Below are 12,453 nucleotides of genomic sequence, written 5' to 3'. Positions count from 1 at the left end.
CAGAAACTGTGGTGGCTTCTGTAAATCTGAAACTGTCCCTGGAAAATAGGGACACTTGGCGGGTCTGAAATCCTCACTCACTGTAATGTGTGAATCTAGCCAGTATGTGTCCTCTTAACATACAAGAGTTTATAAAGAACAAGTGTTTCAGAGTCTCGGTGCCCCTGGCTCTTCAAGTAATGCTATCAAATTGGCAGAATGTCAGGCAACATTTAACTTTCTGTTGAGGTTGAGGGAGAATTGCCAGAGAGGCAGGAAAAAGGAGATACGAATTGGGCACTCAGACCTGGAAGGAACAGCAAAAGTGAGGAGAGCCCACTTGACCAGGAAATGAAATGAGGAGTGTTGAAACAGGACTTTAAGAGGCTGAGATGCAGATTTGAAACCTGGCAGAACTGAAGTAGGCTTTTGCATGCAGGTACAAGTACCCGCTGAGAATATGCTTTGAAATATTCATTTAAAAGAAATATACCTTTAAAAGACAGCATAATAAGCAGAAATTCCAAAGGTGCTGGCTGTCTCCCATTATACGGCCGTGATGGGGAAAAGCCAAACCAGTTCAACTTCTGTGTATCACAAACTTAAAGACACAGCTGCCCCTGCCTCTTCCTCTGTTTTTAACCCTGGGCAGCTTGTTCTCTGCTTTCAAAATGCCACAACAAAAAGGGAGCCTTCAAGCTACATTTTAGCACCTTGAAAACAACAACGAGAACAACAGCAACCAAGTGACAGGTAGCAATTTAACAGGAAAACCCTCCATCTGTTGCCCTTGTGTCTGGCAGAAGGCATTTAGAAACTCGGTAGCCCCTCCAGAGGAAAGAAGAAAAAGAAAAGATGTGAACTCTGCCAGGGGAAAAAAAATGTCATCATCGTCTAGGTTCTTTTATACTCTTTGGCATGATTAGCTGAAAGCACTGGAATGAAAGGGAGCTTCTAACCCTGCCTGCTTTATTTGGTTTTTTAAAATCCATTCCTATGCACTTCTTCACACACAGAGCATTCTATCAACTTCATTTGGGAGCAAGAAATATCTCCACTAAGAAGGTAGCCCCTTGATGTAATGAACTCATCAAGGCAATACAGTCCTATATCTGCCCAACTCTACATAAATAAGAGAAGAAGCAGTACCACGGCTGCTAGGAAAACCTTTCAGCTGCCATCTTACACCCACAACCATTTCACGGCAAACAAAATGACTGCTCCGAGAACATTTTCCCACGATGCATCAGAGAGCTCTCTCTGAGGCAATACTTCCGCTCTTCTCTATATCTGGTTTTTTCTCCCCAGACAGACAAACAAAACAAATTCTGGTCCCATCACAAAACTGGGGTGCACACCGTTCCCCTACCGGACTCTACCCTTGGTATTCCTCAGCACGGAGGCAGCAAAGCTTTGGGTCACACCCACCAGACTGGTGCCATCCACCTCGACGATAAGGTCGTTTACCTGGATCCTGAGGGAGAAAAAGGATGGAGAAAGTTAGAAGGGGACTGACCATTCAGTTTCAATATATATGTGCGCAAAGCCTTCTGCATTCTTTAGCTATCGGAAAGCACATCTGTGCCAAACTTGCATATACAGCGGCACCTCAGTTTTCAAATGTAATCCGTTCTGGAAGACCATTCCGAGTTTCGACATGTTCGAAAACCGAGGCACAAAGTCTGCAAATTCAATTGAGAAAACTGATAAACACGCAGCAGAAGACGTTCTATTTCCGAGGCGCGTTCGAAAACGGAAGCATTTACTTCCGTGTTTTCGGCATTCGAAAACTGAAACTTTCGTCAACGGAGATGGTTCGAAAACCAAGGTACCACTGTATTTTTAAAACCCAGCGAGCATCATGGAAGTTGGCCACATTCTCATTTGTGGAGAAAATGGAAGACGTGGGGTTTTTTTTAATCAATCTGCAATACTGCGGTTATTTTTTCATCAATCAGTTCTTTAACACTTTCCCGTATATGAAGGGCTTCATATACGGTTCTTTAACACTTTCCCGTATATGAAGGGCTTCATACTCTCTTACTTAGTTGCCAGTAAGTTAGAATGCAACATAGCGACATGACTTGCCCAAGGTAATATTTGCTCTCCTCTGTTCACTATACAGTGGTACCTCTGGTTACGTACTTAATTCATTCCAGAGGTCCGTTCTTAACCTGAAACTGTTCTTAATCTGAAGCACCACTTTAGCTAATGGGGCCTTCTGCTGCTGCCATGCCGCCGCTGCATGATTTCTGTTCTCAACCTGAAGCAAAGTTCTTAACCCGAGGTATTACTTCTGGGTTAGCGGAGTCTGTAACCTGAAGCGTATGTAACCCGAAGTACCACTTTAACACACACACACACACACACACACACACACACACACACACCCAATCCCCATACACAGCTCTCTCTCTATGTGACTTTAAGGCACTGAGAAGGACATTTCTATCGCTCTTTGCATTCATGCCACTACAGTTCACAATGTGAAGGCAGAATTGCCACCACCAGGCCACTCTTGTTGGGGGGGGGGGTCTGGATGAACCTGCATAGGCCTCAACAAGTAGTGTATTTTTCGCTCTATAAGATGCACCAGACCATAAGACACACCTAGTTTTTGGAGAAGGAAAACAAGAAAAAAAAAATATTCTGAATCTCAGAAGCCAGAACAGCAAGAGGGATCGCTGCACAGCAAAAGCAGAGATCCCTCTTCCTGTTCTGGCTTCTGGGATAGCTGCGCAGCCTGCAATCACTCCATAAGACGCACACACATTTCTCCTTACTTTTTATGAGGGAAAAAGTGAGTCTTATAGGTAATTTCCACGGGAAAACAGAAACACTACTTTTTTCCAAGATTAAACAGAGAAACACACACACACACACACAAAAAAGCAGATGAGCAGGTGGAAAAGAAAACCCAGGCAGGTCACTTTTAAAAGAGAGCAGGTGGCGTCCACACATTGTTTGACCAGAGGTAAAAAAAGCAAAAACAAGAACATCTTGAGCATGCGAAAGATCCTTTGCCAGATGCAACTTGGTGAGCGGTTTCTGTAATCTTACCAAGCGTTCTCCCATGAATACCCCCTGTTTATATTTCACTGGTGCCCCTGGAACTGGGCAGGCAGCCATGTTTGTTGCTATGACAGCGAGCGGCAGCCCTGCTGGCATTTCGCACCAGAGTTGCTTCTCCTCTCCCCCACCGCCACCCCTTCATTTCTCTCCCCCCCCCCCCATTTCAATTCTGTGAGAAAACACACAGGGAGCATTAAGGCGTTCAGTTCCAGCAAAGAGACAGTGGTTGCTTCTTGATTTAAATTGGTGGCCTGGGATGGGTACGGGCTGGTTAAGGATCTATTGTAACGTTCTGTGTCGTATATATTTATTTCAGCTTCTGCCCCTTCACAAAACTTCATGATGGGGAACGGCACGTTAAAAACGCTAAAATACTGCTTAAAAACTTGGAGCGAGCAATCAATGAAAAGCATGCCAGCCCTGAAGCATTTCAACCTTAGCCCCTAAAAGCCCGTTCCAATTAGGTTAACAGCATATAGCAGGATTGGCGAACGTCCAGCCCAAATTTGGCCTGCAAAGCTGTTTTCCCCAAACCACGCCCGCCTGACCCATATACAGTGGTACCTCGGGTTAAGAACTTAATTCGTTCTGGGGGTCCGTTCTTAACCTGAAACTGTTCTTAACCTGAGGTACCACTTTAGCTAATGGGGCCTCCCGCCGCCGGAGCACGATTTCTGTTCTCATCCTGAGGTAAAGTTCTTAACCTGAGGTACTATTTCTGGGTTAGCGGAGTCTGTAACCTGAAGCGTCTGTAACCTGAAGCGTCTGTAACCCGAGGTACCACTGTAAACATAGCACTGCAGAGCTAGGACCAAAACGGTCATCTAGTCCAACCTCTTTCAATGCAGGAATCTTTTGCCCAATGAGGGGCTCGGACTCATTACCCTGAGATTTAGATGTGTCATACGTGATGTCAGGATTGACTATGCAACCAAGTTCTCCATTGCAAATTTGATCGTGCAGCGAATCCCTGCAGGAAGCAGGTTTTAAATCGCTGCCAGTGGGGATGGTATTTCAAGCCTGCCGGATCGGCTGCAAGTTCGAGTTCCCCACGCGGATTGCACCTGCTGGGCCAAGGACACAAGAAGAAGAGCCCTGCTGGGCCAGACCAAAGTCCAGCATTCTGTTCTCAGAGTGGCCAACCAGATGTCTGTGGGGAAGCCTGCAAGCCAGGACACGGGTGCAACAGCGCTCTCTCTGCAGGACAGAATTGAGAGAGATCCGGAGCATTGATTTGCCAGTGAAAAAGCCTGACCACCGCTTAAAAGAATCTGAGAGCAAACGATTGAAACGTTTTGCAGGAGGAGGGAATCATTTATTTATCATATACTGGAGCACCGCAGAAAGACACACCAGAGTGCTCCATCTGCTTTTCGACTGTACTGGGACCTGACAGGGTCTGCTTTGTTTTGAATTCTGCTTATTCAGCCTTGTGTTTAAGCCAATAGCCGCAGGTGACAAGAAATCACATGCAGGCAAGTGAGGAGGCTGGTGGAGGAGAATAGATGAAATGCCCTGTCCATAGCTGTCAGCTTACAGATTTGAAAATAAGGGTCCAGCAGCCTTGAAAATAAGGGATCGGCAGCCAAAATAAAGGATGTTGCTTAGCTTATGCACGTCGGGGCTGCCATCGTCCTGGCACGAGGAGTTCCATTGTACAAATAATAAATTATTATTATTATTATTATTATTATTATTATTATTATTATTATTATTATTCCATCGGCCCTTCCCCGCCTGAGAGAGAGGGAGGGAGGAAGAGAGACTCTCACCCGTGAGCCCGGCATGAGGCCGATGCGGCGCCGCGGTGGCCGCTGAAGCGCCACCCTTCTGCATCCCTCCCCATCCCCTTCTCTTCCTCCTCCCTCAGGCCGCCTCCTCAGCCGCCTCCGGCTTCCCCTGCAGCGCGGCAGAAGTCTCGCAAGAGAGGGGCTGCCTGCCTGCCCGCCGCCACCCGTTTCCTCACGATGCGCCCCTGAGGGGGAAAAGGGAGAGACGGGGACCTGGCAGCTTGTGCGTGCGCTCTCTTACGGCAGAGGACCCTGAGCCACTGCTTCCCTCCCGAGCCAGGTGAGCATGAAACCCGGGAAATTTAAGGGACATCATCAATCCGGGACAGCAGCGGGACACAGGTCTGGGATAAGGGAGTTTCCCGCCAAATAAGGGACGGTTGACAGCTATGGCCCTGCACCTATCAGGCTGTCAGAGGAGAGGAGTCCTTCCTCTGAGCCTTGCACAGAAATGCAGTGTGCCACTGATGGAAGGCCCTGCTCATCTCTGCCTCTTTTGTACCTCTGATTGCCCTTTGCCCCTTCATCACAGTTCCTCGTTCTCGTGATCCCTGAGGGTATTTTTTTTTAGCTTTTCTATGAAAACAAGCCAAGTTGAGGGGGAGCAGGGGAGGGTGAAAGGCATGGAGGAAGTTTCCAAAATGATTCTTGCGCAGTTCTAGAACTCAGGGTCACCCAATCCCATCCCTTGGCAGCGGGTCCCGAGTTCAGAACAGAAAGAAGTTCTTCACACAGCTAAGCCTGCGGACCTCTCTGCTACAAGGTGCGCAATGACTAACGACTAGACGTGTTCCAGTGGCGAAATCAACAGATATGACAGGAAAACGGACCCCTTGCATTCAGTAATGGTGTTATGCCTCTGATTAACAGCTGATGGGTATAAACAGTGGAAACTGGATGACACTCCTTGACAGAGACTTGGAGCATCTAACAGGCTCCCTTTGGAAGTTTGGGGCTGATTCAGAAAGGCAGCAATAATTTACAACGCTCCTTGTTTATTTCACAGCTGAGGTGATTTTAATCTGTTTTAATATTATAACTTTTATATGTTTTAAAAATATGGTTGTGATTTTTTTCTTGATTTTATTGTTAACCGCTCTGAGGTTCTTTACAATCAAGCAGTGCATAAATTGTATGAAATGAATGAATAAAATGAAAATAAATAAATATCCATGTAACTACCTTTCTATAATATCAAATCCCACACCTTGTGATTACTCAAACACAAAACACATCACAAATGCCATAACTCATTATCTCATTGCTGTCAACCCGTGGGATTCTTTATTCCCTGTACAAGGCCATAGTCTTTAAGGTTTTAATTGCTCTCTTCATACTACAGATCTTCCAGCGGTGATTTCACCTCAAACTATTTTGGGCAGAGAGTGAATCCTGCAATGGCAGGTGTAACCCCAGGAATTAAAAATAGCACAGTAAGGTGTGTACAGTTTGACTTCCTCTAATACGAAAATGTTTTCAGGGTTCAAAGCTAAACCAAATTAGGTTACACAGCTCAGGAGATGCTACCGATTAATCAGAAACATGCCTTTTTAATTTTCACTGGGTAAACAAAACTATAAATCATAGGACATGATCCAACTGTTATTTCAATAAGTGTTCCCCTAGTTGTGACATACCATATTGAGATCAAGAATCTCTGCTACATTGTGGTCACGTATAACAAAGCCACCCAAATCCATTCTTCTTTCCAAAACACTTTTGGAAGGGGAAAATTAAAAATGGAGGCAGGGATGCAGTTTAAGAGAAAAGCAATTGGCAAGTGAAGGGTTATGGATTGTCCATTCCTTGCAACCTCCTTCTTCGGCTCTGATGCACATCACACCTTCCAGAAAACTGTCAGCAATGGATAAGGTGCTGCTGCAACAGAGCATGCTTTCTGCCATCTTAAAAATTTGCTCGGGGAAAAAAGGTTGGCTCTTCATTGCAGAACAGTACGAGAATTGTTGCTTCGACATATCGCTGTTTTATGATATGTTCGGGTCTGTTATGAAACCGGGAAAGCAGTTGGTTAAATGACCCTGCCTTCCACAAAAACATTCCATGTCTTTCTTTATCTCTTATTGAAACGAACATGCAGCCCTCAACACATTTATAAGGGAATCAAGTCAGTAACTCAGCAAACTGCCCTTCAACTCGGTGCTTAGGATCACACTGAAAGACTCTGAGAGCCTGGCCGCAAACTAACACTCCCTGCATGTGAGCATCCCCGCCATGCGAAAGTTTTTGCCTGCTGAGAATTCTGTTTGCTGTCCCATGAACAAGCCAAGAAAGTTGGAGGGAACAGAAAAACCACAGGCATATATATATATACACACGCACACAAGATGGTGAAGGAAGAGACTCATGTCACATCAAAACACTGTACATTTAAAGCATGTTGCTTTCCCCGTAGAATGGGAGAGCTGGGAATTGTAGCTCAGCGAAGGGCCAAACTACAGTTCCCAGGATTCTTGGGGGACGACGACAATGTGCTTTAAAGGTGTTTCATATGTACAATGTGTGTGTGGCCTCTGGAGGCCTTTCCTCTCCGTTCTTTATCTCTCCTTTGCAGATTGTTGTCCCTGCTGCGTCCGTTCCCAGTTCCTGGGATGATGGGAGTTGTAGTCCAACAACAGCTGGAGACCTAAGTTTGGGAAGCGGGGACCCAGAGACATGGAATGCTTGCTTATGGTAGCTTTATGAGCGCAGAGAAACACATCACATCACAGCTGGCAGGGTTTTTCTTTCCCCTGCTCCCAGTACCCCCTTCTGTGAGTCAACGTTAGGGCTTTTGCAGTGGGTTCAATGCCAACCAGAGACTGACCTGCCATCTCGGTGAGCTGCTCCTCCTTCTGTCACCGTCTTGACAAAGATGCCAAGTTTTTCTAGGCCCATATCAGCACCGGCTCCCATCCCAATGATGCTGATTCCGAGCCCCTCAGAATCTGCATGAGGGAAAGCAAAAGGTGATTTTCTTAAGAACACAAGGTTCCAGGGGAGTTACCAGAATTAGGTCACAGGGCAAGTTACAGCCCTGGACAGCATACTGCAACAAATACAACAGATAAGCACAAGGATAAGTCAACAAAAAAACTCCTTTGAACTACTAAGTCAGACAACCGCAATGCTTTTCACATTGTAGATGTAAACTAATAGCAGGGAAAAGGGGTGGAAACTTCTCTGCTTGCATTGCGGTGCACCCTGAACACAGACTGGACCACAGGCAAGAAGATCCAAACATCGCCCATGAAATTAGAAGCGAAGAAGAAGAAGAAGAAGAAGAAGAAGAAGAAGAAGAAGAAGAAGAAGAAGAGGAGGAGGAGGAGGAGGAGGAGTTTGGATTTGATATCCTGCTTTTTCACTACCCAAAGGAGTCTCAAAGCAGCTAACATTCTCCTTTCCCTTCCTCCCCCACAACAAACACTCTGTGAGGTGAGTGAGGCTGAGAGACTTCAGAGAAGTGTGACTAGCCCAAGGTCACCCAGCAGCTGCATGTGGAGGAGCGGGGAAGCGAACCCGGTTCACCAGATTATGAGTCTACCGCTCTTAACCACTACACCATACCAAGAAAACCAGGACATGCAAATTAGGGATGGTTGATGTATCAGTGCTTCAGGTCCTAAGGATTAACATTCTTGGTGGTAGGGTGGAGGAAACATTGCATTAAAGGCCTTTTCCTTATTTGTTGTTTATTTCCCGAGTTGTTTACTTTCCTTGCTTCGACCACATCCCAGTTTCTATGAAAAATTAGCTGTTAAGGTAAGAAAAAAAACCCAAAAGGATAGGACAAGGTGGGTGTAACAGGTAGCCAGGTTTTATGAACAAACACAAACACATACATGCACACCCCCCCCCCCATACAAGTGGTAAAGCTTTGCTGCTAACACAGCTGTGGTCATTCCTGCAGAGGAACATTTTGGCCAATATGGTCAAGGTGTTAGTTACCTCAAGAACAGATAACTTCACAACTCCATTACAGTGGTACCTTACTTCTCAAATGCCTTGGTTCTCAAACAACTCGGAACCCAAATACTGCAAACCCAGAAGTAAGTGTTCCGGTTTGCGAACTTTTTTAGATGCTGAACGTGCTGTTTTGAGTGTTATGCTTCCATTTTGAGTGCCACATTTCCGTTTTGAGTGTGACGCTGAGGTCTGTCTGTTTTTGCTATTTATTTTGCGTTTTTGTTGCTCTCTCTTTTTGTTTTGTGTGGAACCCAGTTCAGCTACTGATTGATTGACTGTGTGACTGTAGTACATTGCTTATTGCTTTCATTTTATGGATCCATGGTCTCGTTAGATAGTAAAATTCATGTTATATTGCTGTTCTAGGGGTTGTTTTTAAAAGCCTGGAACAGATTAATCCATTCTGCATTGCTTTCTATGGGAAAGCGCGCCTTGGTTTTGGAATGCTTTGGTTTTGGAACAGACTTCCGGAACGGATTAAGTTTAAGAACCAAGGTACCACTGTAGTTCACAAGCTGCCACTAGGCTGCCCTTTATGCCACTGGGCTCAGTTCAAGGTTTTTCTTTTTGCATTCTGAGAGCTATACAACTTGGAGCCAATTGTGTTCCTCCGATGGGACATGGTTTAGAGTCCCATACGCTTAGATATGCTTGACATCAACTAGATACTAGGATTTTAGTTTTGCGGCTCCAGCTCTGTGGAATCAGCTCTTGATCTCATTTCATTTTTACTCTTAGGCAGCTATCAAATAAGTTCTCTCTCTCTCTCTCTCTCCAGCGTGGTGTAGTGGTTAAGAGCAGTAGATTCGTAATCTGGGGAACCGGGTTTGCGTCTCCGCTCCGCCACATGCAGCTGCTGGGTGACCTTGGGCCAGTCACACTTCTTTGAAGTCTCTCAGCCCCACTCACATCACAGAGTGTTTGTTGTGGGGGAGGAAGGGAAAGGAGATTATTAGCCGCTTTGAGACTCCTGAAGGGGAGTGAAAGGCGGGATATCGAGTCCAAACTCCTCCTCCTCTTCTTCTTCTTCTTCTTCTTCTTCTTCTTCTTCTTCTTCTTCTTCTTCAACAATGGCTTTCCCTGAAGAGTGACTCAGCCATTTTACATTGTATACCACACAACACCTGGGTTTTTAAGATCTGCTTTTCAGATGGTTATGCACATTTTTGCTACCTATTTTGTTGCTTTTTAAATATTTTCGTCACACACACACTGCTTCAAAATCACTTTTTGGGGCAGACAGTTTGTAAATCCTTAGACAAATAAATAAATAAATAAATAAAGAAGGGGAGGGAATGTAAAGGCTGGTGTTAATGACAACGGAATGCAAAATACCGTCTGGGACAATTTAATTAGAATGTAAATGTATGCAAAATTACCCTTCTCAGCAGCAGTAGCTGGCGATAACACAGTAATCTCAGCATCCCTGAGTAAATCAGAGCTTAAATGTATGTGGAATGAACATGGCCGTGACACTTCACAGCGGCAGTGGCGGGTGACAACAAAATCATCTGAACATTAGCACTTGCAGTGGGGCTAGGAAACCATTGTCGCTATTCAGGCCCAAATGGAAAGAAATGAACTATTGGATGCATTGCAATTCAGTGGCCAGGCCATTCCTCAGCTGAAAATCTCTGACAAAGACCTTCCTGGGTGATGTGTGTGTGAATGTAAAGAAACACATTCCCCAGCTGGCTGAATCAACAAATAGGCTCCCACCTTCTCCACTCCAGAAAAACCATTTTTACCTCACATCCATACCAGATTTCTCCATTACCTTTATCTAGTTCCACGGGAAAGAGGTCTAGCCTCTCCACCCGCTTCTCGAGTTCATACTCTGCCGAGGCAGCCATGGGATCGACATCTTCGTTCCGCCGGTCATATTCCTCGTTGGAATAGGTGCTAAAAACCTGGACAGAGAAAGAAAAGATATGAACACAACGGCACAATGAAACACCGTAACGGAAGCCAGGGCGCAAGGAAATGCTGTTTACCTTCCCACCGCAGTGGTACCTACTTATCTACTTGCACTGGCGTGCTTTCAAACTGCTAGGTTGGCAGGAGCTGGGACAGAGCAACGGGAGCTCACTCTGTCACCGGGATTCGAACCGCTGACCTTCCAAGCAGCAGGCTCAAGAGGCTCAGTGGTTTAGACCACAGTGCCAGCCGTGTCCCTGGACTAGATGGGACACTGGCCTAATCCAGCAACACTCTTCTTATATTCAATTCTCTCTTCTTATGTACACACACACACATACATTGTCCGTTAAGAAAAGCACTTCCCTTTGTCAAGTTCTGTGCTGTGACAGGGAAGTCTCTTTCTCCGTGTGCAGTGTGGAAAACACAACTTAGGAATTCAGGAAGAGATCACAGGAAGGAAAATTTGAGACACTGAACAATGGAGAAGGGAGGTGATTTTGGTGTACTTTGGATGGGCTTTGGAGGGAGACCTTAGTGACAGCTAAAGCAAGGAGTGTTCAAAATCCTACGCCCATAGCCTTCGACAAACAGGGCTTGATTCCTTGTTCCGCCATCTCACAAGGCCAAACTGGTTCTCACTTCTTACCTCCTAAGTCAGAATCCACATTTATATATCCTCTCATATTCACACGAAACAGTCCTTATCCCTGGGATGAATTTGTAATGAATCTGTTCAGTATTTAACCTTTCAAACTCCCCACTTCTATTGTTCTAGAATTGATATTTGCTTTTATTGCAAGCTGACTTCTGGGTCTGCCATACCAAAAGTGCTGGTATATGCTTAAATAAAATTTGTAACTTGTCCTTAATTTGAGCAATACCGGATAAGTGGTGTTAATTCGGTTTGGCGTGGTACATTGATTTGGTAAAGTGACTAGTTGTTTGAATGCAAGGTGAATTCAGTTTGCAATGCTTTGACTGCTGCAATGCACTCTACGTGGGGCTACCTTTGAAGGCGGCTCAGAAACTACAACTAATCCAGCTGCCAGACTGGTGACTGAGTGCGGCCGCTGGGACCATATAACACCGGTCCTGAAAGAGCTCCATCAGTTCCCAGTACGTTTCCAACCACAATTCAAAGTGTTAGAATTTGCGCTGAGGTAGAAAAATGGTGAACTCCTCTCTTTGCTGCTACATTTTTTTTTAGGTAGACACACAAACTTACTAAAACTTGGGACATCTGAATTGTTTTATATGGCGCAGCAATCACTTCTCTAACCAAGGACCAAAATTAAAGGCTTAAAAATGACCCAAGAAGTTTCTTCTCCAGATGACAGGAGTATCATTCTAGTTGCCTTCTCTTCATTTTATTGGCTAGACCCACTTCCCTAAATTACTTCATTCATTGGTTTAAAACATTGAAAGGTTGGGACAGGCTAGTTTCTTGCTGAATGAATGAGCAGAATTCGCGTTTACACCATTTTGCCTCATTTCTCTCGTTGCAGAAGGCAAGAGGATTGCAAACAGCGAATCCAGGGATTATGGAGCCATGGTTTCACTCATGAGTTTGTTTGTTTTTGTTTGTTTGTTGCAGGGCTCCTTTGCCCTCTGAATAGGCAAAACTTTAGTTACCAAAAAGCCTCATGTAATCATGAATAAGTGATATCTCTTCTCTTGTTTTGCCCCCTCGCATCCATCTGTAATTACAACATGAAATTAACTGATGGCA

General features: G+C 45.1%; 1 protein-coding gene across 3 annotated transcripts in view; it reads right to left on the bottom strand.

Annotated features, from left to right (window-relative positions):
- The window catches only part of PPP1R9B (protein phosphatase 1 regulatory subunit 9B), a 77,220-nt gene that overhangs the window by 27,345 nt on the left and 37,422 nt on the right, over positions 1 to 12,453 (bottom strand). For all 3 annotated transcript variants that reach the window (XM_053361211.1, XM_053361210.1, XM_053361209.1), the window contains 3 exons: positions 10,582 to 10,714; positions 7,666 to 7,786; positions 1,349 to 1,453 (listed from right to left, as the gene is read on the bottom strand). In XM_053361211.1, coding sequence (XP_053217186.1) covers positions 1,349 to 1,453; positions 7,666 to 7,786; positions 10,582 to 10,714 — 359 coding nt within the window. The remainder of the gene's footprint in view (positions 1 to 1,348; positions 1,454 to 7,665; positions 7,787 to 10,581; positions 10,715 to 12,453) is intronic.

This window comes from Podarcis raffonei, chromosome 13 (assembly GCF_027172205.1).
Source record: "Podarcis raffonei isolate rPodRaf1 chromosome 13, rPodRaf1.pri, whole genome shotgun sequence".
Lineage (NCBI taxonomy): Eukaryota > Metazoa > Chordata > Lepidosauria > Squamata > Lacertidae > Podarcis > Podarcis raffonei.
The sequence above is the reverse complement of the archived record's forward strand: the minus strand, read 5'-3'. Positions and strand labels throughout refer to the sequence as shown.